General features: G+C 35.8%; 1 protein-coding gene across 3 annotated transcripts in view; it reads right to left on the bottom strand.

Moving 5' to 3' along the window:
- Positions 1-12,990: 12,990 nt before the first annotated feature.
- The window catches only part of LOC129241805 (F-box only protein 32), a 41,056-nt gene continuing 33,634 nt past the window's right edge, over positions 12,991-20,412 (bottom strand). For all 3 annotated transcript variants that reach the window (XM_054878315.1, XM_054878318.1, XM_054878317.1), the window contains exons 3-6: positions 20,054-20,337; positions 19,430-19,611; positions 14,014-14,106; positions 12,991-13,945 (exon numbers count right to left, since the gene is read on the bottom strand). In XM_054878315.1, the coding sequence (XP_054734290.1) occupies positions 13,556-13,945; positions 14,014-14,106; positions 19,430-19,611; positions 20,054-20,337 (949 nt within the window). In that variant the 3' untranslated portion in view covers positions 12,991-13,555. The remainder of the gene's footprint in view (positions 13,946-14,013; positions 14,107-19,429; positions 19,612-20,053; positions 20,338-20,412) is intronic.

Raw genomic sequence — 20,412 nt, 5'->3', positions numbered from 1 at the left:
TAAATGAGCGAAATTTTAAATCATATCTCTCAGTGAGAGATAGCAGTGCTTCGTTCAACACCAGGGGTCAAATTATAGCTCGACTGTTCTAATGATATCCTATTTGGAACATCGCCGAGATGACTCTCGGCAACGATTGAGCTTAGACAATCATTAGAAAGCAGAGCGGTGATATTTTATTTCCTTCGAATCAAAATGAATTCTGATTCCAACTGGAGTGCAGTGATGCGAGTCTTGTACCAACAATGTCATCTCGTTGGACGACTGTCAGCCATCGAATAGTTAGAACGACCTCACCACGAAGGACAACTCTGCCCGCAACTATGGATGTTATGGCTGAATGCATTGCAGTATACTGGATCCAAAAGTAGAGCTAAAAGATGATTTGCACTTCGACCTAAAGAGTTTTTGTGTCCAAAGAAAGACATATAGGTTATCAATTTAGGGGTATCGGATATTCAATTGAAATAAAACAACGAAAGTTCAAATTGATTGGGCAATCTTTATTATTTTTGTGTAGAATTACATTTATTTTTTTAAAGAAACTCCCTTGCAAATATTGGCGTCAACTGTGTCGCAAATCAGCCATCCATAACCACCAATTTTGAATTACTGGCTGGAGGACTTTGGTCGGTATCTTGTTAATAACTTTAGTTGTCTCAATCGAAGCTGGTTTATCCATAAAACATTTATACTTTACATACCGCCACGAATAAAACTCCAAAGGTTTGACATCACATGATCTTACTGGCCAATTGACCGGATCTGAGGCGAGAGAGAAATTGCTCACCCAAAACGACGACGCAGTAAATCCATTGTTTCAAGGGCTGTATGGGAAGTAGCGTCGTCTTGTTGGAATCAAATGTTGTGCAATCGCAGGCTTTGATTGCCAGCATCAAAAAGTCCTTTATCATGGCGTGATAGCGTTCGCCATTCAATGTTAAGGGGTTAGGTGGGTTTCAAAATTTCAAAAAATCGATTTATTTTTTTTTGTCTTATTAAATAGTATAATATGTTTAAAATATTCTCCTAAAATTTCAAATTGATCCGAGTAAAATTCTACGAGATAGACCCTTCAGAAGTTCCGCCCATCAGGCCATGTCAGTGCAGCGTTTCGTTTTTAAACGCGTTTATCTCAAAACTCGATTTTTTAAGTCGGTGGACACGATTTCTCGAAAAGTTATGAAGCGATTTTGTTCAAATTTTGCACACATCTTTGGAATAACATTATCTCGTGCTTGAACGAAGGCATGAAGGGTGCAAATTCTACTCAAAATAAGGGTTTTTTGTTTTCAACGCCGCCAAAAATGTAATTTTTGTTTTTTTTTTTCCTTCGTCCAAGTACGAGTTTGAAACATCTACTAACAGAAAATTTTTTGTTTTTGAATTTCAGATGAATCTGTCATGAGTTATCCTGACTACGCCGAGAGAACTTTTTTTTGAGGGGTCATAGGAGACGACGTGTCCACGCCTTAATTTTCAAAATTTTTCAATGAAAATTTCACAAACTACTTATAAAATATGTATCTTTTATGTGTTAAATTGATGGAATGAAATATTCTGTTGATTAAATAAAAAAAAAATTCATAAAAATGTACCTATTTTGAGCTTTTGAAACCCACCTAACCCCTTAAATTGGCGCCAGCCTCGTCTTTGAAGAAATATGGGCCAAAGATTCCTCATGCCCATAGGCCGCAACAAACGGTTGTTTTTAACGAATGTAATAGCTGTTCTTGAATGTTTTCGGGTTGCTCTTCATCCCATATACGGCAATTTGCTTATTGACGTAGCTATAAAGCCAAAAATGGGTCTCATCGCTATAAGTTGGCATTAGCGCGCGATGAACTCTTTTCACAGAGCGTCGATTTTCGTAATACAATTTTACGATTTGTAAACGATTTGAAGAGCGAAAGCCTCTCCATGCTAAAATGTCAATGAGTACTGAAAAAAATTATGTATTTAATTTGATAGTAGTCACGCGTGATCTGTCAAAATAACCCTATTGCAAAAGGTACTTCCAATCAGATCACCATTTATCATCCTACGGGGAGCTACTGCAAGACCCCACCCACCTTCTCAATTGCCGGTTGTATTCGAGCAGTCTAATAACAGATGATGAAATCAACCAGAGAGGACAATCAATTAAACAGCTTAGGTGTAACTTGCGGCTACAGAAGCAACAAGAAATCTTATATATAAAATAAAGTCAACTTTTTGTGTGTGTTCGCTAACCGGCCGTGTCTTTGCACCGAATTAAACCAAACTTACACACATTGTTAAAAAGGTATTGAAGATGGTTTCCGTATAGTTTGGATACCTATTGGTGGATAGGGTTCGAGATATAGGTCAAAACGTGGACCCGGGTAACCTTTGGATGTGTATGTACAATATGGGTATCAAGTGGAAGCTTTTGGCGAATGCTTTAGTTCAGAGTATTTTTCATGCCGCTCTGTGACTAGGGTCTCGAGATAGAGACCAAAACGTGGACCCAGGTAACCCTAGAATGTGTTTGTACAATATGGATATCAAATTGAAGCTGTTGGTGAATGCTTTAGTACAGAGTATTTTTCATGCCGCTCCGTAACTGGGGTCTCGCGATATAGGTCAAAACGTTGACCCGGGTATCCTTTGGTTGTGGATATACAATATGGGTCAAATGAAAGCTGTTGATAAGTGCTTTAATACGGGGTAATTTTCATACCTATTGATGACTAGGGTCTCGAAATATATGTCAAAACGTGGATCCGCCGTGTCTTTGCCCAGCGAAGCGGGCCGGGTTTGCTAGTATCATATAAAACTTTCGCGTAGTGCGAAGGGCATTGGCGCATCTCTTGCCGCTGGCATAAAATATTGAAATGTTAAGAAAGGTTGCCTTCTTAATGCGTATACGTCGGGGATGTTGCTCTTATGAACTCTTCAGAATGTCACTAATTTTGAAACGATGAGCAGTGAGTTGAGCTTGCGCCTGAACTTTACGGAGACTTCGATATAGTGGAACGTTTGAAGACCTATCATCATTCGGTACAGACCACTGATGATTGCGGGCCTCATGCGAGTTTAAGAGGAAGTTAGAAGAGAAGCGGCTTGGTTGCCATTTTGTTGCGAATCTAAGCCGAATTAAATTCCAGTTTGTTTACCATCAAAACCCACAACCCATAAAATTACTCATTAAACATTCAAATATAATTTTATTCTCTGCTCTTTTTTGCATTATCTGTATATGTATGTGTATGCAATATACAAATATGTATGTATGCATATTAAAATTTTAACAGAATAAAATATGCGGAAACGGCTTCAAATTTACAACAATTAGTTAAACATTCCATGGTTTAAATTAAAGATTTTTTACTCGTGTTTAATATTATATGTAAATTATAGTTTTAAGAACTTTTACGTCTAAATTTATATTATTCGGAATTGTCACAAATTTAATAGTCCATCTGGTTTCTCATAAAATGATACTCAAATTAATGTAAATATGCAATTTTCATTGTTAAATTCCCTAAGTCTTCATACAGGAGCCTCTTCGGACGGTCTGGGGACAAACCATGAGCATGCTCAGACGAGGACCCTTTCTTATTTGTGGAATGGACGAACCTAGAATTTTATGCTGCCTCCAAATGGCAGATATTTTTTATGAGGAGCTTTTTCATGGCAAAAATCCACTCGGAGGTTTGCCATTGACTGCCGAGGTGCCGCCGCCAATAGAAAAAATTGGCGTTTCGAACCAGTGATTTCCAACCTGTGCTCTTTCGAACGGTAGCCACACACCAAGCCTTTCGGCCACCGTAGCGCCTTACAGGGAGTGCTATCCTTAGATAGCTAGATTTGATTGGAGGTTTGCACTTCGTCTTCATGGTTTTTTGTACCTTCTGCTCATCATAGTACCTCATCCAAACCCAGTTCTCTTATTAAACTTAAGATAGAGCTGGGTTGAGCTAAGCGTTTATGCCTTTCTGCCGACTGAAATTGGTCGATATGTCTCTAGCTTCTACGCGCTTAAATGCTGCATTCCAAGCGAAGGTGCATTGGAGTCTTAGGGGATTGGTCGCAGAAACGAAAATAGTCAGTGGGCTAAATAAAAATCCTGTGCAGATGACTGCGCAGTCAGCAACGATCTGTGCGAATGAACGTGAGCATTCTCAGTTTATCCTTATGGAGGGTTATGAGCTTCCTAAACCTCTTTTGATTGTAGCCCCTTCAATAAGGATTTCGCTTGGCGTAGCCCCATAATATGATGACAGGCAACCTTCCTTAGCCTTGGCTCATCACTGCTAAAATTCCCCTTGATGGTGTGTTGTCCCATAGCAAGGAAGGGCGTGGGTCCTCGGGTCCATAATATGATGACAGCCAACCTCCCTTAACCTTTGCTCTTCACTCCTAAGATTCTCCTTGATGGTGAGTTGTCCCATAAGGGTTCGGGTCCATTATTAATGAGGCCGCAGCCTCTTTTACCAATGCGTCCTCTACTTCGTTCCCAGTTATACCCTCTGTGTCCTGAAAGCCGGCTGTGACCCAACAAATTTAGTTTCTCAATACATTCAAGAACCGAGGGGGGTTGTACCCACTCAGGATGACTTAATTGCCACCTGACTCTCACTCGGAATGGCAATTCGTTCATTCCGGGGATTCCTGTCTAAATTTATCTATACACATAGACGGTGGCTTCCACCTTCGCTTGGGAGATGCTTGGAAAACTACCCATTGGCACAGAACGCTTGGTTCTGGAATCATATATTTCAGTGCCTATGCCTATTGGTGTTTTCAAGCCATCTGTATATTACTTTAGGGATCACTCTTGGAGTTTACTTTAAAATTCAGGTGTACTCCAGTTTACCTTGTCGCCCAGTTCAATTCTGAAGTTTCTTTCAAATTTATTGACTTTTGTGATATTATCCTTTAGTAGCTGCGTAAGTGGGAGCTGCAGACTCAGCAGACTTCGCAGACTGCAAATGAGCTATATATTTGATGTTATGAAAGCTTCAGTATGTTCTTCGCTACTCGAGTGTTCACTAAAGGAGTTGATCTAACTTTCTAATCATCTAATGAAAACCTAGCGAGGCTTGCATGCCTGGACGTGATTCACTAAGTTCTGGCTGAGATTATATTTCGTGCACTTTGTCTTCTTTCTTAATCTTGTACAGATTAGCGGTGTGCTATCGGAGAGATTATAGGCATTCTTAAACCAATTTCAAGATATTTGTTGCCGAGTCTTTAAAGCACTGCTGGCCCTCACTTGAAGCCAAAAAAGCTGAGGTCGCCTGAACAGACTTATGCGTGGCGGATGCCACTGAGTACTGATACCTTTACAATACTATGTACTCATATACAGGGGGACTAACAAAAGTTCGGTAAGCCGATGGTATATTTTATTTTTATGAAAATTTAAAAATTACGCTAGCTTTATTATAGTCTAACGATGTCTTAATTTAAAATTTTAGAAAAACCGCAGTAGTCACGCATGGGCAAAAGAAAATGCGGCCTCGTGACAAATAAGAACCGAACCGTTCCTAGTTATGGGACAACACACCATCAAGAAACCATGAAATAATTGATGCAATCTCAGTAGAAATTCTGCCAGTGACGCAGAAGGAAATTCACTACTCAATACTCTATGGCTTTCGACGTCAACTCAAGTCTGAGGAAATTTTCAATGAGTTGCAAACTGCATATGAAACGGTCACTCTATTTCTTAAGACTATTTGTAAGTGGTATCAAAGGCACAAAAGACCATGAGGTCGAAGTGCAAACCTCAAATCAATCAAGTGGTACCAAAGATTCCAGCCTCGACATTTTTCTGTCCACCACAGATGCCGCGAGGACGGCCAAATCATGATAAATGTGGCTCTGGTTAAGCGAAAAGTTTATGGAGGTCTACGAATGGCAAAGGAGACGCGATTTTGAGAATTGTGTTCAACAGTGGATTTACAGATTAGAAAAATTTATTGAAATCAATGGTATATAATTAATGGTATGAAATAAATGGTGATATGGGAAGATGAAAAATAAAGAAAATTAAATTGTATCCTTTTTTCAATTCATTCCACTGAACTTTCCTAAGTCGTCCCGTACTTAATTAATACTAATTGTTTGCCGCTATTTACAACTAAGAATTCAGCAAATCAAGCTAAATTTTTTTGCTAAACTTTTTGAAATTTGTTGTGTTTTCTAAATATTACTTATTTCTTTGGTTTTTTGTTTTGCTAGAAATGCTTTGCTGAAAAATATTGTAGTTTTTTTTTAATTGTAGTATTTATAACTTGCTTTTGTATATTAGTTTGGGGAAAAAGATATCCATTATTTTTGCGGTCAACTTCGATTATTCCTGTGATTTTATCGACATTTTCTTTAACATCAAAAATGCCTGAACGGAATCGACGAAACCAAAGTTGCGCGAAATTAGTTGTTACAGCAACGGCACCATGAACACCATTAACAATTTCAGCGGCCTGACTTGCATTTTTGCCTTTTCACCTTCATCTAAGAAGAACTGTAAAATTACCCGAATTTTCTTTTTGTTCACTTCCATTGCTTACGCCCTGTAACTCACAACTGAATGGAAGTGTGAGAACACACAAATAAAAGTATCGTACGGGAACACATAGGCATAGGTCTATCGTTGTGATCACACTGATTTCATTCTTCACTTTATTCACAATTCAATTTAACGTCGTTATTCATTCTAACAAAGAGATTATTCGAGGAGCCTTCTTGCAACTGCAAGATAACAAATGAGAGTTCCTTTTAAGTTATAAGTTTTATCTTAGCACTCTTGAAATTCATAAGAAATAACGCGTGTTAAGTTTAATATAAAAATATATGTGGGGTTTTATTCCTCCACAGAACCAACAAAAAAACAGGAAAAGAATTTTGTTAGTGTGAAATGTCATCTTGACAACGAGCATAAACTTTCAAGTGTTTGATCGATACTTTACGAGATTTCGATCACTACAACCATCTACCGAGAAAATAATGGATTTCTTTGAGAAATGAAAAACTAAAAAAAATTAAATGGCGCATAATTTCTTACTCCAAATATTTTCTATCGACTGGAGAAGTGCTGCGCCATTGTGGAATAAGATCAAACAAATTCTCATTTGCAAAGAAAACTACATTCAGCCTTTTTATTGCTTTGAAAATTTCAACATGAATGCCGTATATTGTTTTTGTTTTTTTTTATGATACCACCAATTTCTTACTACGCTCTAATGCTTGTAAATATAGTCATATATGTGTGTATGCATTTATTTTTTTGCGCACAGGTGTGTTTGTATGCATTTATAAGAATATTTTGTATGAAAGAACATTCTTTTCAGCTTTGTTTTGGAAATTCTCAAAATACGTTTCTTTGTAGCTCATCATTTACGGTAGGGTTGTATGTATGTACGTCAATTTGTTATGCAGTTTAACTTATTTTCATTTTCTTAATTATTTTTATTTCTTCTATTTTTCAGTTTTCGTTTGCGATAACATTAGCATTAGCTTAAGAGTTGTTTTTCGTAAATTCTTGTTTATTTGTTCAATTTTATCTAAATCACATTTCTTAGAGTTTTTTGAGTTTCAGAATAGTTGAGTTGTTGTCTGGGTTAGAAAAAATAACTGGTGTATTTACATGTATGTATTTGACAAGTAAAAAAGCAGATAGTTTTAGTTTGGCTTATAAAAATTGTAATTTAGGTTGAATTGTGGGGTTATATACAGTTAGAATTTTCAAAAACTCGATTTTTTATTATTATTTTTTTTTCTTAATGTACAAATATTTAAGAATACACACAGAAAATTTAATATCGTTCCGGTAAATGTTTTCGAAGTTACACGCAAATTTGAAAAGGCGTTTCAGTGTGCTTGAAAGTACAAGGCCGGAGAGACAGCGCGTTTTCTCCAAAATGGAGTTTTCAAAGTCGGTGACCAAAATTACTCGAAAATGGCTAAACCAATAAGTCTCAAATTTTTACACTAGCTTTTAAAAATATTTTTTTCTTTTATAAATAATTTAAGGCCGAAATTTTGGCCAAAACTCGATTTTTTTTAGAAACCGCCATTTTGCCAAAAAACTTATTTTGTTTATTCCTTCGATTAATTACTAGATTTAACATTACTTTAACGAAATCTGTTTGGTTGTTTCATTTCAGAGGATCCTGTTCAGAGATATAGTGGTCACCGCAAAACTTCTTCTCTGAGAGGAGCTCCCGGAGATCAGCTGTAGCTCTTTTCCAAATAAATATTTTTACTAATACTAAATCTTAAAATGGGTAAAGAAAGCAGAACTCGCTTTATATGCCTGTAAACGTATGCTGGAAAGAAGATAGAGTCTTCAACCCAAGTATCCATTATGGTTGTATAAGGCGGTTATACGACCAATTTTAACGTATGGCTCGGTAGTTTGGTGGAAAGCTGTAGAGAGAGAATACAACATCAAATTACTTAGCAGAATACAAAGATCAGCCTGTGCAATAACAGTCGGTGTGATCAGACCATGTCCTAGGGAGGCCCTGAACGCTCTGACACGCGTTATTCCGGTAGATCTAATATACATATCAAGAAGATGGCAACAATGAGTGCATTTAGGTTAAATGAAGCGGGTCGCTGTAAGGAAAGAACTCATGGCCATGCCAGTCTATTACTGCGACAAGCCCAGTATACCTCGAAGAGGACTGACTACATCGTCCCGACAGTGACATTCAGTAGAAATTTTGTCAATCTCTTTCCATCTCGGAAATAATGGAACAAGGGATTCTCACTAAACAAGCTCGACAGTACAGTCTATACAGATGGCAGTAAAATGGATTGTGGTTTTGGAGCTAGTATATATTCTCATAACCTTAAAATTGAAAGATCTGTGCGTCTCTCTAATGCTTGCAGTGTCTTTCAGGCGGAAGTACTGGCAATTGGGGAAGCTTGTAGGCTACTAATCGCAGATCCCTCTTTTAAGGGTAATATCGCTATTCTTTCGGATAGCCAAGCTGCAATCCAGGCACTGGATTCAGCTACAACAACCTCTAAAGTGGTGGAGCAAAGCAAGAATAGCCTCACCACCTTGAGCGAAAACCATAAAGTTACCTTAATCTGGGTCCCGGGAGATCGGAGCATCGAAGGTAATGAAAAAGCGGATGAACTGACAAGAAGGAGATCTGCCATGAATAACGCCCTTGCAGAAGTGGTATTCACACCACTAGGTGTAGCCAAGAGTGCAATTTCCCTAAAATACCTCCGAATCGCAGATTGTAGATGGAGAGACCAGACGAAATGCAAAATTAGCAGAACGTTATGGCCCACCTACAACCTTAAGCAATCGTCAACATTGATAAATATGAAACGACGGGATGCCTGGAGACTAACGGCAGTCATAACTGGATTTTGGTCTGTGGGAGAACAAGCAGCCAAAATGGGCATCCCTCACAACACATACTGTCACAGTTGTAAACAATCGGAGAAAAAGGAAACAATCTTCCATTTCCTCTGCGAATGCCCTGCTCTATGGAAGGACAGAATGTTAACCCTGGGTAAACCGCTGTTCGAGAGTCTGGAACAGCTGTCTGGCTTAGATGTCAACAACCTGATAAGGTTCCGGAACCGCACAGACTGGATATAGTCATGCTGTAAATAACTGATAAACAAGTTCGTAACGAGGATGTGGCAACAAAATGGTGCGGAAGCGCTAGTTGGATTCTGAAAGAATTACCACTTAAACCAACTAACCAACCAAGTCTTAAAATACAGTTAAAAGATAACATAATATGTGTTCAAATTTTTAGATCAATAAATTTTAAAGGTTTTTTCAGAAAATATTCTGGAAACTTCGCTTTTTTCAGCCTTCTAACCGTATATAACCCCTTGTCTGGCTGCAAAAATTAAATGACAATATTTTTGGAATATTCTTTGCTTTTAAGGTGCATTCTAAAATACCTACAACTGAAAGAACTAAGTATTATTTTTTAAATTTTGGAGCTATTTGTGAGGTTATCATAACTTCAGGCAGTTTTATTTGAAGTGAAATAATTTAAAAAAATGTGTAATTTCAATAATAAGCAGGCATTTTTTTTTGCTGTAAAATCAACTTATTTGCAAGAAATGGAAACTGTGAATCTTTTGTGGCAGTTTTATTTCATTTTTTCGAGAAATATAAGTATGTCATAATCAAAAAAAAAAAAAGACCAGCTCCGATTTACACAGGGAAACATTTGGAAGGATGACATATTGTTCGTTGGAGAAGACAGACGGTGAAGAGAGAGGGTTTTTGTACTTCTCACAGAGAACGTACATGAATGAATTATACATCTTCTGTATATATTTATTTGCGATGAAATATAAATGTAGAACTTTTAACTGATCTACGCAAATTAAAGACACCATTTCGGGAAATCTTACGACAAGCAAAATTTTCAGGTGACGCATATTTCGTTAGCTTCATTATTTGTGTGTCACATAGAGATAATCTTTTGAATGGATTTACGTTCTCTGCTTCTTATTCGTATTGTCAAACTTAAAGAAGTAAACGCCAAAAGCAACAACTGTTGCCGAAAACAATTTTGCCCGTGTGACCGCGCATGAAACATCAAAGGAGAATTTCAGTGTCTCTCTTCCATAAGTCTCTGTGTGTAAATGGGGGCATATAAACCAAATATATCAACAAAAATATTGGAAATTGTTTAGTCATATATTTGAAATGCTAATTTTTTTAAGTTTATTAAAAAAATATAGCTCAGGATCTAACAAAAAGAGCATAAATTATACCACTAGATTTTTTGAAAACCTTAAATGAAAATAGTTAAAGTGAAATTTTTTTAAAGCTAGTTTTTATTTAAAAGAACAAATATAGCTCAGGTTCTACCTCCAGAATTTTGAAAACCTTAAATGAAAAGACTTAGTGAAATTTTTTTAAAGCTATTTTTTACTAATTTTGTAAATAACTTAAAAATAATAGCTATAAATAAATTTTAATTTTTTTTTTGAAATCTTGTTGCCAGTAATATGTATTAAAGTTTTGAATTTTGAAAGTCAATTCGCATGTAATTTTTAAGTAAAATGTTTCAGAATCTACCATAAACCCATTCTTTCTCAGTTGATTACTGCTTGAGAATTTTTTGACCAATGCTTCCCAATTGAGTGGGAATTTCAAAACCAAAGAAAATATTGGAAAAAACTAATGTGTAAAAACAAAGTATTGCTTTGGGAAAAATATGCAAACCAAAAAATATTCGAAAATCAAACAAAAATATATTTTAACAAAACCCCCAAAAAACGTCAAAAATAAAAACCCCAAAAAAAAAAAATTAATGCATTGAAAAAAAATATATATATAAACACAAAAGAATTTACGAAATGAAAAGAAATTTAAATTCGGCAAAACATACAAACCAAAAATATTAGAGAATTAGAAAATATGCATTTATTTATTATAAAAAAATATATATGTAGAATATAAATATAAATATATATATATATATATATATATATTACGTATTGGGGCAAAAAAAAACAAACCAAAAAATATTAAAAAATCAAAAACAAGTAACAAAAAATATAAATAAAAAATATGCATAATTAAAAATTAAAAAAATTTCGCGCAACATCGACCTTCTTCAAGTGCTTTTTTGGTCGACCGCGACCTTTGCTCCCTTGCGGGTTCCGGTCCAGTGCCATTCTCGTGATGCTATCAGGTGGTTTTCTCAACGTGTGACCTATCCATCGCTACTTTCTGCGTTTGATTTGCCTAAGGATGGGTTCTTCATTCGTTAATGCAAAGTATACAAGACCTAAAAAATTTACAAAATCAGAAAAGAAGGCAGACGAAAATATGGGTAAAACTAAAAAAAAGAAACAGAAAATATTGTAAGTCCAAAAAGTTATTTCAACAAAACCTAAACCTAAACCAAAAAAAAAAAAAACAAAAAAAAAAACATTACAATGGGTGGAAAAATTACAAAATCAAAAAAAAAAAAAATAACAATTGTGCATGGAAAAATAGAAAAAGTATAGCTATTTCAAAAAACCAAAAACAAAATGGTATACTACAAAAATATATATATATACATATTAGGCCGGGTCGATTTGTGGGGAGGCAAAAAAATCGCCCATTGCTCTGTGAAAATAATATTCTAGGGATCAAAATAAGAAACTTTGCCGAAGGAACCATACCTCTAGCACGAATTCTGATGTCCCCCAATTTGGGTCGAAGGAGAAATATATAGGACCAAATAAATATAAAAAATAAATAAAAAAGAACAGAAATTCCAATATTGTGCATTGAGAAATATATACAATAAAAAGAAAAAAAAATTACCTGCAAAGCAAAAAACAGAAATATTGAATTGGAAAAATATAAAAATAAAAAATAAATTATACTTTTTTCCGGATGGTGTAGATTCTTCACTATATTTCAAAGAAAAAACGTTAATCAAATACAACAAAATTTACAAAATCAATAGAAAAAAATGTACATTGTATATTTCAAATAATATAAAATAAAATTGCGTAGCCAAAATATAAAAAAGCCAAAAAGAAAAACAAACAAAAAAGTTACAAAACCAAAAATAAGGTATTGCAAAAATAAATAAAAAATAATCAAAAAACTTTAAAAAGACAAAAAGTATATAGGACCAAATAAATATACAAAATTAAAAGCAGATAATACGTACATAAAAATTAAAAAAATGTACCCGTAAAGCAAAAAACAAAAATATTACATTGGGAAAAATATAAAAATGAAAAATAAATCCTATACTTTTTTTCCGGATGGTATAGGTTCTTCACTATATTTCAAAATGATTAAATGAAACAATGTAAAAAACAAACAAAAAATAAAACGGAAAACAACCACCTGTACTCTGTTCAAAATACTAAAATATTACCCGTAAAGGAAAAAAATCATAATCTGTTGCTTTAAAAGTAATTTTAATGTAATTTTATTAATGAATTTTTTCTTCAAACCTATTTTCATATTAATTTTGAGTTTAAAATAATATAAAGTGAAAGTTAAACACAAAATTTATTATTGAAACGTGTATTTTGTTTTTATTGTTGTAATGCATACTTTTGATTTATAGTCTAAAATGTAGGAATAATTCAGCCAAGTTAACGTTCTATAATTTCTAGCGAGCTTACGAAACTAAAAAAATCAAAACAAAATTCATTCACGAAATTGTTGTATAAAATATATGGATAAAATCGTAAAAAAATTCACAATTTGCTGAAGCCTTCACTAAGTAGATGAATTTATAATAGGTTTCATATATATTTTTATATTTATATATATATATTTTTTTTTTCAATTTATCACTACAATTTGTTGCCTTGTTTAATAAATTTTACGCACTTAAATATTTTATTTAATTTTTTTTCTTTTTTCTATGCTAAGCAGTTTCTCTTTATCCATAAATATACACATGCGGATGGCGCATAGCTCAATCATCATAGCGCACCAGTTTTCCAGCTGCCTTCAGTATATATACCACATACATAATTATCATTTACATCATCAACAAAACCAATACCCTAAATACTTTTCTCCCTCGCTTCCCTCCTTCCCTCTTTTAGTGTCTTAGAACCCTATTTACAAAGAGAAATACTTTAGAAATTGTGCCGGTGGCACTGGTTGTGCCACCACCAATTGGCCACCACCCGCCGCATCTTCCAACCGCTGCTTATAGTCGGGCATTTCATCGGCAATACATGGATGACCTTCCGATGGCCAAAATAAACAGGAACATATGCGACACAGTTCCAGCACTTCGGCAAATTGATAGTCATCATTAACGCCGTAGGTGCGTCTCAATTGATGATACATTTTTTTCCAGTCCTTTACCTCGTTCATTAGTTTGAGATTGTTAAGATCGAGTATTAAATTTATTTGATATTGTTTGAAGTGAAAGCGACAAAGTTCGCGCCAAATGCGTTGTTCTGAGACCAGAGTGGCCATAGTTTGCCAAGCGTTGGCGGAGGCCTAAACGAATAGGAGACAAAAGTGTTGAGTTGGGTGTAGTTTGTATTTTATATTTACTTTATACTCACTTCGAGGTCCTTATGATCGGCTATGCGTAAAATAATCTCACGTATGCATTCCTCGGGTAAGTCATGCAATTTTGGACGTATTTCTGGGCCGGGCTGGAAAACAGAAATTCATACTTATGTATTCAACTGGTTGATTAAAACAAAAAAAAAATAAAAACAATTTAGAATCTTATAACAATATATTCGATTTTAGATTCCCAAGTACAAGGTGGCACAAAATTAATCATCTGATTTTGTTTTTCAATGACTTTTTTACTAAGAAAAAAATAATAATGCTCACTGATGGAAATCTTTATTTTGACCTTTGCGTGCTCCTAAATTAACATGGCTTCCCAAAAAAACTTGAAAAGTGAAGGCCTCTCGATATGACCTTATAACAGAAGAAGTAGTGAAACAACTCCCAGAGGAAGGCCTCACTTTCCTTACGTATATATATAGGAGGTGCATTCAAAAAGTATCGCGTATTTTGTGTTTTTTCAAAAATTATTTATTTATTCATTAATATCTATTTTGTACCCTTCAAAGTAATCCCCATTAGATATTATGCTCTTGTGCCAACGTTTTTTCCAATCTTCGAAGCACTTCAAAAAATCATTTTTTTCTTGTTCAGTCCCTCCTTCGATGCCGTCTTTATCTCGTCAATCCTAGCGTCGTCCCTTCATGGGCCTCTTCAGTTTCGGGAACAAGAAAAAGTCTCAGGGGGCTAGATCTGAGGAATACGGTGGCTGTGGCATCATTAGTGTGTTGTTTTGGGCCAAAAAGTCGCGCACAAGCAACGACGTATGAGCAGGGGCGTTATCGGGATGCAAGAGACAATTTTTGATCTTCCACAAATCCGGGCGTTTCTGGCGGATTGCTTCACGCAAATTGCTCATAACTTGCAGGTAATATTCCTTATTGACCGTTTTACCCTGTGGCAAGAACTCACGATGCACAACGCCCCTGCAATCGAAGAAAACGGTAAGCAAAACTTTTACATTCGACCGAACTTGGCGCGCTTTTTTCAGTCTTGGTTCGTGCGGCAGCTTCCATTGAGATGATTGAGCATTGGTTTCTACGTCATAACCATGAACCCACGATTAGTCACCAGTTATGACCCTCTGGTGCAAATTTGGGCCGTCGCGGACAGAGTCCAATATTCATTAGCAATGTTCTTGCGATGCTGCTTTTGGTCGAAATTGAGCAGTTTTGCGGCGACCGTCTCATGCCCAAATCATTGAAAAAAAAATCAAATGGCACGAGCCAATCGATATGTTTAGGTCCTCAGTAACTTCTCTAACGGTGATTCGACCACTGACCAATACCATTTTCTTCACTTCATCAATTTTTTCGTCTGTTGTTGAGGTGGTCGGGCGTCCGACACGCTTTTCGTCGCTCACATCATCTCGGCCTTCTGAGAACATTTTGGACCACCGATAAACGTTGATTTGATCCAAAGTAGCTTCTACGTAAGACACAGTCAATATTCGGAATGCATTCGCGCACTTAATTTCGTTTTTCACATAAAATTTGATACAGGTTCTTTGATCCATCTTTTTGAAAAGGTAAAAAGGGAAGACGAGCCGAAACACATGCAAAAAAAGCAGCTTTCAACAATTAACTGAACATTCAAAATGGCCGAACTCGTCGGCATGAGTGATAGACACGAGTACCAACATATCGCCACAAAAAAATCGAAATTCGAATATACGTAACCTGCGAAAATTCAAAATTCGCGATACTTTTTGAACACATCTCGTAATTCTATTATATTACCTGGTTTTGTTTCATCTCAATGGAAAGTAGCTCGAGTAAAAATAATCCTCAAACCAGGAAAAAGCACTGAACAAGTCGAATCATATAGGTCCATCAGCCTCTAGCCTATTGCCTCTAAAGTAATGGAATCCTCTTTCCTCAAAAGAATGATGTCTATAATTGAAGAATGAACTATAATCCCAAATCACCAAATCGGTTTCAGAAAAAAATAAAAGACACCCTACCAATAAACTATTATTTATTATAATTATCTTAAAAGGGTGATTTTTTAAGAGCTATAGGAAAGTTCTTCAAAATAACACACGTAAAATTCAGAAAAATGCATGAAATTTTTATTTGAATCTATAGTAAAATCCATATAATTTAATCTTTGAAGATTATTTCATGCAAATGTTGACCGCGACGGCGCTTCAAATGGTCCATCCGCTTAGTCCAATTTTGGCAAACTCTTTCCAATGTTTTGGCCGGTATCTCACATATAAATGCTTTAATGTTGTCTTCCAATGCGTTGGATATCATTTCACGGTAGCGCTCACCATTCACAGTTACGTTACGATTCGCAACATCTTTGAAGAAGTACAGTCCAATGATACCTCCAGTCCATAAACCGCACCAAACTGTGACCTTTTCTGGATACATTGGTAGCTCTTGCAATTCTTCTGGCTGATCTTCACTCCAAAATCCACAATTATGCTTATTCACGTACCCATTGATCCAAAAATGAGCTTCGTTGCTGAACACAGTGTTTCGATAAAAAAGTGGATCTTCGGCCAACTTTCCAAGAGCCCATTCCCCAAAAATTCTGCGTTGGGGTAGGTGGTTCGGCTTCAATTCTTGCACCAGCTATATTATGAAAGGCTTCACACCTAAATCCTTTCGCAACATTTTCCACGTTGTTGAGTAACAGCTAACAGAGGCCCAATTGCTGCGAACGGCGACGAATCGATAATTGATGGCCATCATTAACACTGGCCGATACAGCTGCGATATTTTCTTCAGTTCGCACTCTACGTAAGCGTGTTGGTGGTTTGATGTCCAATAAAGTAAATTTGGTTCTAAATTTAGTCACAATAGCTCGAATAGCCGCTTCAGTGGGTCGATTAAGGGGGTATTCTAGTCTAGAAATTTGAAAAAATCGAAAATTTTTTTTTTTCAAAATTTGATAGTTTAACTATTCAAAAATATCTCCCTAAAAGGATTTTTCAAAATTCGAATTATTTTCGAAGCTACAACTATTTTAGTGACGTGGCAGCTAAGCTGGTTTGAGCGGACGGCGAACTTCAAACGTGTTTTTCTCGAAACTACTTCTTTCGATACGGTCGGCACGATATCTCAAGTTCTAATCAACCGATTTGCTTGAAATTTGTCATGAATATTCCTTAAATATATCTCTATCGTATGAAGCTCGAAAAACTGGAAATTTCAATTTTTTAATATGTGTAAACAATTCGAGAAAGCTTAAAAATAAGAGAAAAATTGACCTCAATTTTTTGAGTAGCCGCCATTTTATGGGAAAATTTTTTTTTTTCCATTTTTTCTGGTTCATACGATAATGACATTCGAATTGTATTTTTTGTATTGTATTGTATTAAGAATTTGTATTGTATTAAGAATTTGTATTTTTTTTTTTTTTTTCAGATGACCACAAGGGTAGAAATCGTGACGACGGGGACACTGCCTTTTTTTTCCCCCTTCCACTTCAAGGACGCATAACTCCATGAAAATTCATTTTTTTTTTTTTCAAATTTATTTTGTGTGCTCCTAATATATGAATAAATAAATGATAAAAAAATGTATCGTAAAAATATCAATAGCTTTTTTTTTATTCATCGTCAAAAAATGCTCGAAATTCTGGCCTCTAGACTAGAATACCCCCTTAGAGTGACCATAAAATGGAAGAAGCGCGCGATAAACTTTCTTAACAGAGCACGCATTTTTATAATAAAATTCAATGATTTGCAAGCGTTGTTCGTTTGTAAGATGATTCATCGTTAAATTATAGACCAAACTGAAGATGTTTGAGAGTGACACAAAACACGAAACGTGCGTCAGCTGTTTAAACCAACTGTTTAAAAATTATAATAGCTAAAAAATCACCCGTTATCTATTGAGACCTACCGCGCAAACCAATATTTCTTTGTCAACAAGGCAAAGAACAGTCTGAATTAAGCAAAAGTTCAGCTGGTGTACCCCAGGGGAGTATTATGGCACCAGCTTCTGCAGAAACAGTAGTTGGAATCTTCGCGGATGACACTGCCGTACTCATAATTGACTCCCACTACCATGTGGACTCCCAAAAACTCTAGTACTTGATAAAATAACTCACTGATTGAAGGAGTGGCGCATTAAGCCAAACGAGCCACAATTTTCCCAAATCACTTTTCCACTAAATCGTACAACTTCTTAATTGAAGAAATAAGAAAATATGCCAACACACGACTTCAATCGCACTCAAACCCTCTTGACACAGGAATAGTTGCAAATTCCACAACCGGACTCAAGAGAAAATCTACAAGAGACCTCATATGTTATAATAATATTATATATTAGTCTAAGTTATTATCATATTTATCACCAAAAATATCCTTTTTTTCTCTTAAATGAATTAAATGGCTTTATGTAAAAATATTGCTAATGTTTAAAAAACAAATCGCAATAAAGTGGATTAAAAAAATTTAAATGTCCGCCATAAGCACCTTTACAGGTAAAATCCGCCAAACGGTCAATTCAAGAATACCTAATTGTTGAGAACATCAAGGTATCGATGTTGAAGGTTGCTAAGCAACACTTTGCGCTACAGCAGCAATATTCTCAGTTTTTGGTCTGGCAGTCCTTTCTCTATCCTCAACAGAACCAGTTTCTTGAAATTTTTTCACCAGCCTTTGAATTACCGACCTCATTGGGATGATTTTTTCTACAAAAAAATTACGAATTTTGCGATATGTTGTTCTTAAAGATCGCCCATTTTCATAATAAGTTTCAATAATTTTAACGGGTGACAAATGACAAATGACAAATGTTAAAAGTAATATCCGCCAACCGTCATACGGACTCGTGTTGCTTGGGTAAGAGGAAGAAAATGGTGAGATTTCAAATTCAAGTTTTTGGTTAAACATTTACGAGATCTAATGGCAAAGTGTTGGCATTTCTTAAGTTAATTTGTTTGCACTATTATTGAAAATCCCCGTACTTGGCAAATACTGTGCCAATTTGTACTACGTAAAAAAGTTCTTCAAACAAAAATAAAAAAACTTATTAGGTTCACCCTGTCAGAAGCACAGAAGTACAGAGAATATGAGGGAATTTCGAAAAACAATTTTTTTGGTTGTCCACTTTACACAAAATGAACCAGTTTAAAATGTATCGAATGCCTGCTACTATAACGAAATAGGTGTGAATATCCCAATCCCATTATTTTTCTTTCTCCGAATGAAGTCAATCAAATGGTTAATCATAGCTAAAGATTGCGTTTAAAAATGCAACATCGATTTCCTGCTGCACTTCCGCTAAACTCAATTTTCACACTCCGTGGGTGCAAGCAGCAAAAAATTTAAAGCCAAATAAAACTACATTTTCCCTGTACCAACTGCAAGTTTATTCCTGCTTCCCATATACAAATACAACACAAACAGCATTCAACTGAAAATATAGTAAAACTCACCTCTTTAATTTCGATTTGACTAGCAACGGTTTGTATGCGTTTTATAGTCTCGATGTGCTCTTGCCAGAGATTGGTGCTGCCCAATGGTTTCCCCCAACACTTTTGGCTCTCCTGCGAGACGATATCTTGCAGCTGTATGACCAGGCCACGCAACACATTCAAATGCTGTTGGCTGTCATTGACTGATAAGCGAAACAGCAAAAAATGGTAAATGGCGAATGGTCAGTCAGTTCGTTGGTTGGTTGGTTGTTGAACGAGGCGATGTTGTACGAGTTACCGGTTTTTATGATATTCGCACGTACACCGGTGATGTTGTGAAGTGAATGGTCCATTATTAGTTTAGCAAGAGCAAATAAAGAGGCATTACAAGTGTAGGAAATTTCGAAAACATAATAAAATTAGCGACAATTAAAAACTCATAAATCGTTTGCGCAAACTAGTTTGAGCAAAAGTGTTACAACAACTGTACATAGCAGCTATAGGTGAACAGAAGCCTCACTAATTCATTTGGTTAGCGGAAATAGATGCCATATTTGGTTGCATACTCTTTCGATTGCCACTAATTCACACTCTATATATGCACATATATATGCATATGTCTGTATGTATTTTTATTTTGCTTACCATGTGTGGCCACATCTTCAACAATTTGCATCAGCACCCGTTGCGCACTTCCCGACAAATTGACAATACCCTTGTGGGATACCAACAATCGCAGCAGTGCACAAATATAGTGGAAACGTTTGTGATTGCGCAGTGAAGTCCGAAAGTCGAGACGTCGCACAACTTCGCCAAGCCCATTGAAACCGGCGATTTCGCGTGTACAACGCACGGTTATGTGGCAGTGTGGTGGGACGATAACCTCATCTGAGTCTTCATCAAAACTGTCGTCCGAATTGGATGGAAGTCTAGAAAGAGAGAGAGAGAGAGAGAGAGAGAGAGAAGGAATGCATTAAGTTATCTCCAATATAAAAGTATTATTT

The sequence above is a fragment of the Anastrepha obliqua genome, chromosome 3 (assembly GCF_027943255.1).
Source record: "Anastrepha obliqua isolate idAnaObli1 chromosome 3, idAnaObli1_1.0, whole genome shotgun sequence".
NCBI classification, from domain to species: domain Eukaryota; kingdom Metazoa; phylum Arthropoda; class Insecta; order Diptera; family Tephritidae; genus Anastrepha; species Anastrepha obliqua.
Note: the sequence above shows the minus strand (reverse complement) of the source record. Positions and strands in the feature narration are given on the sequence as shown.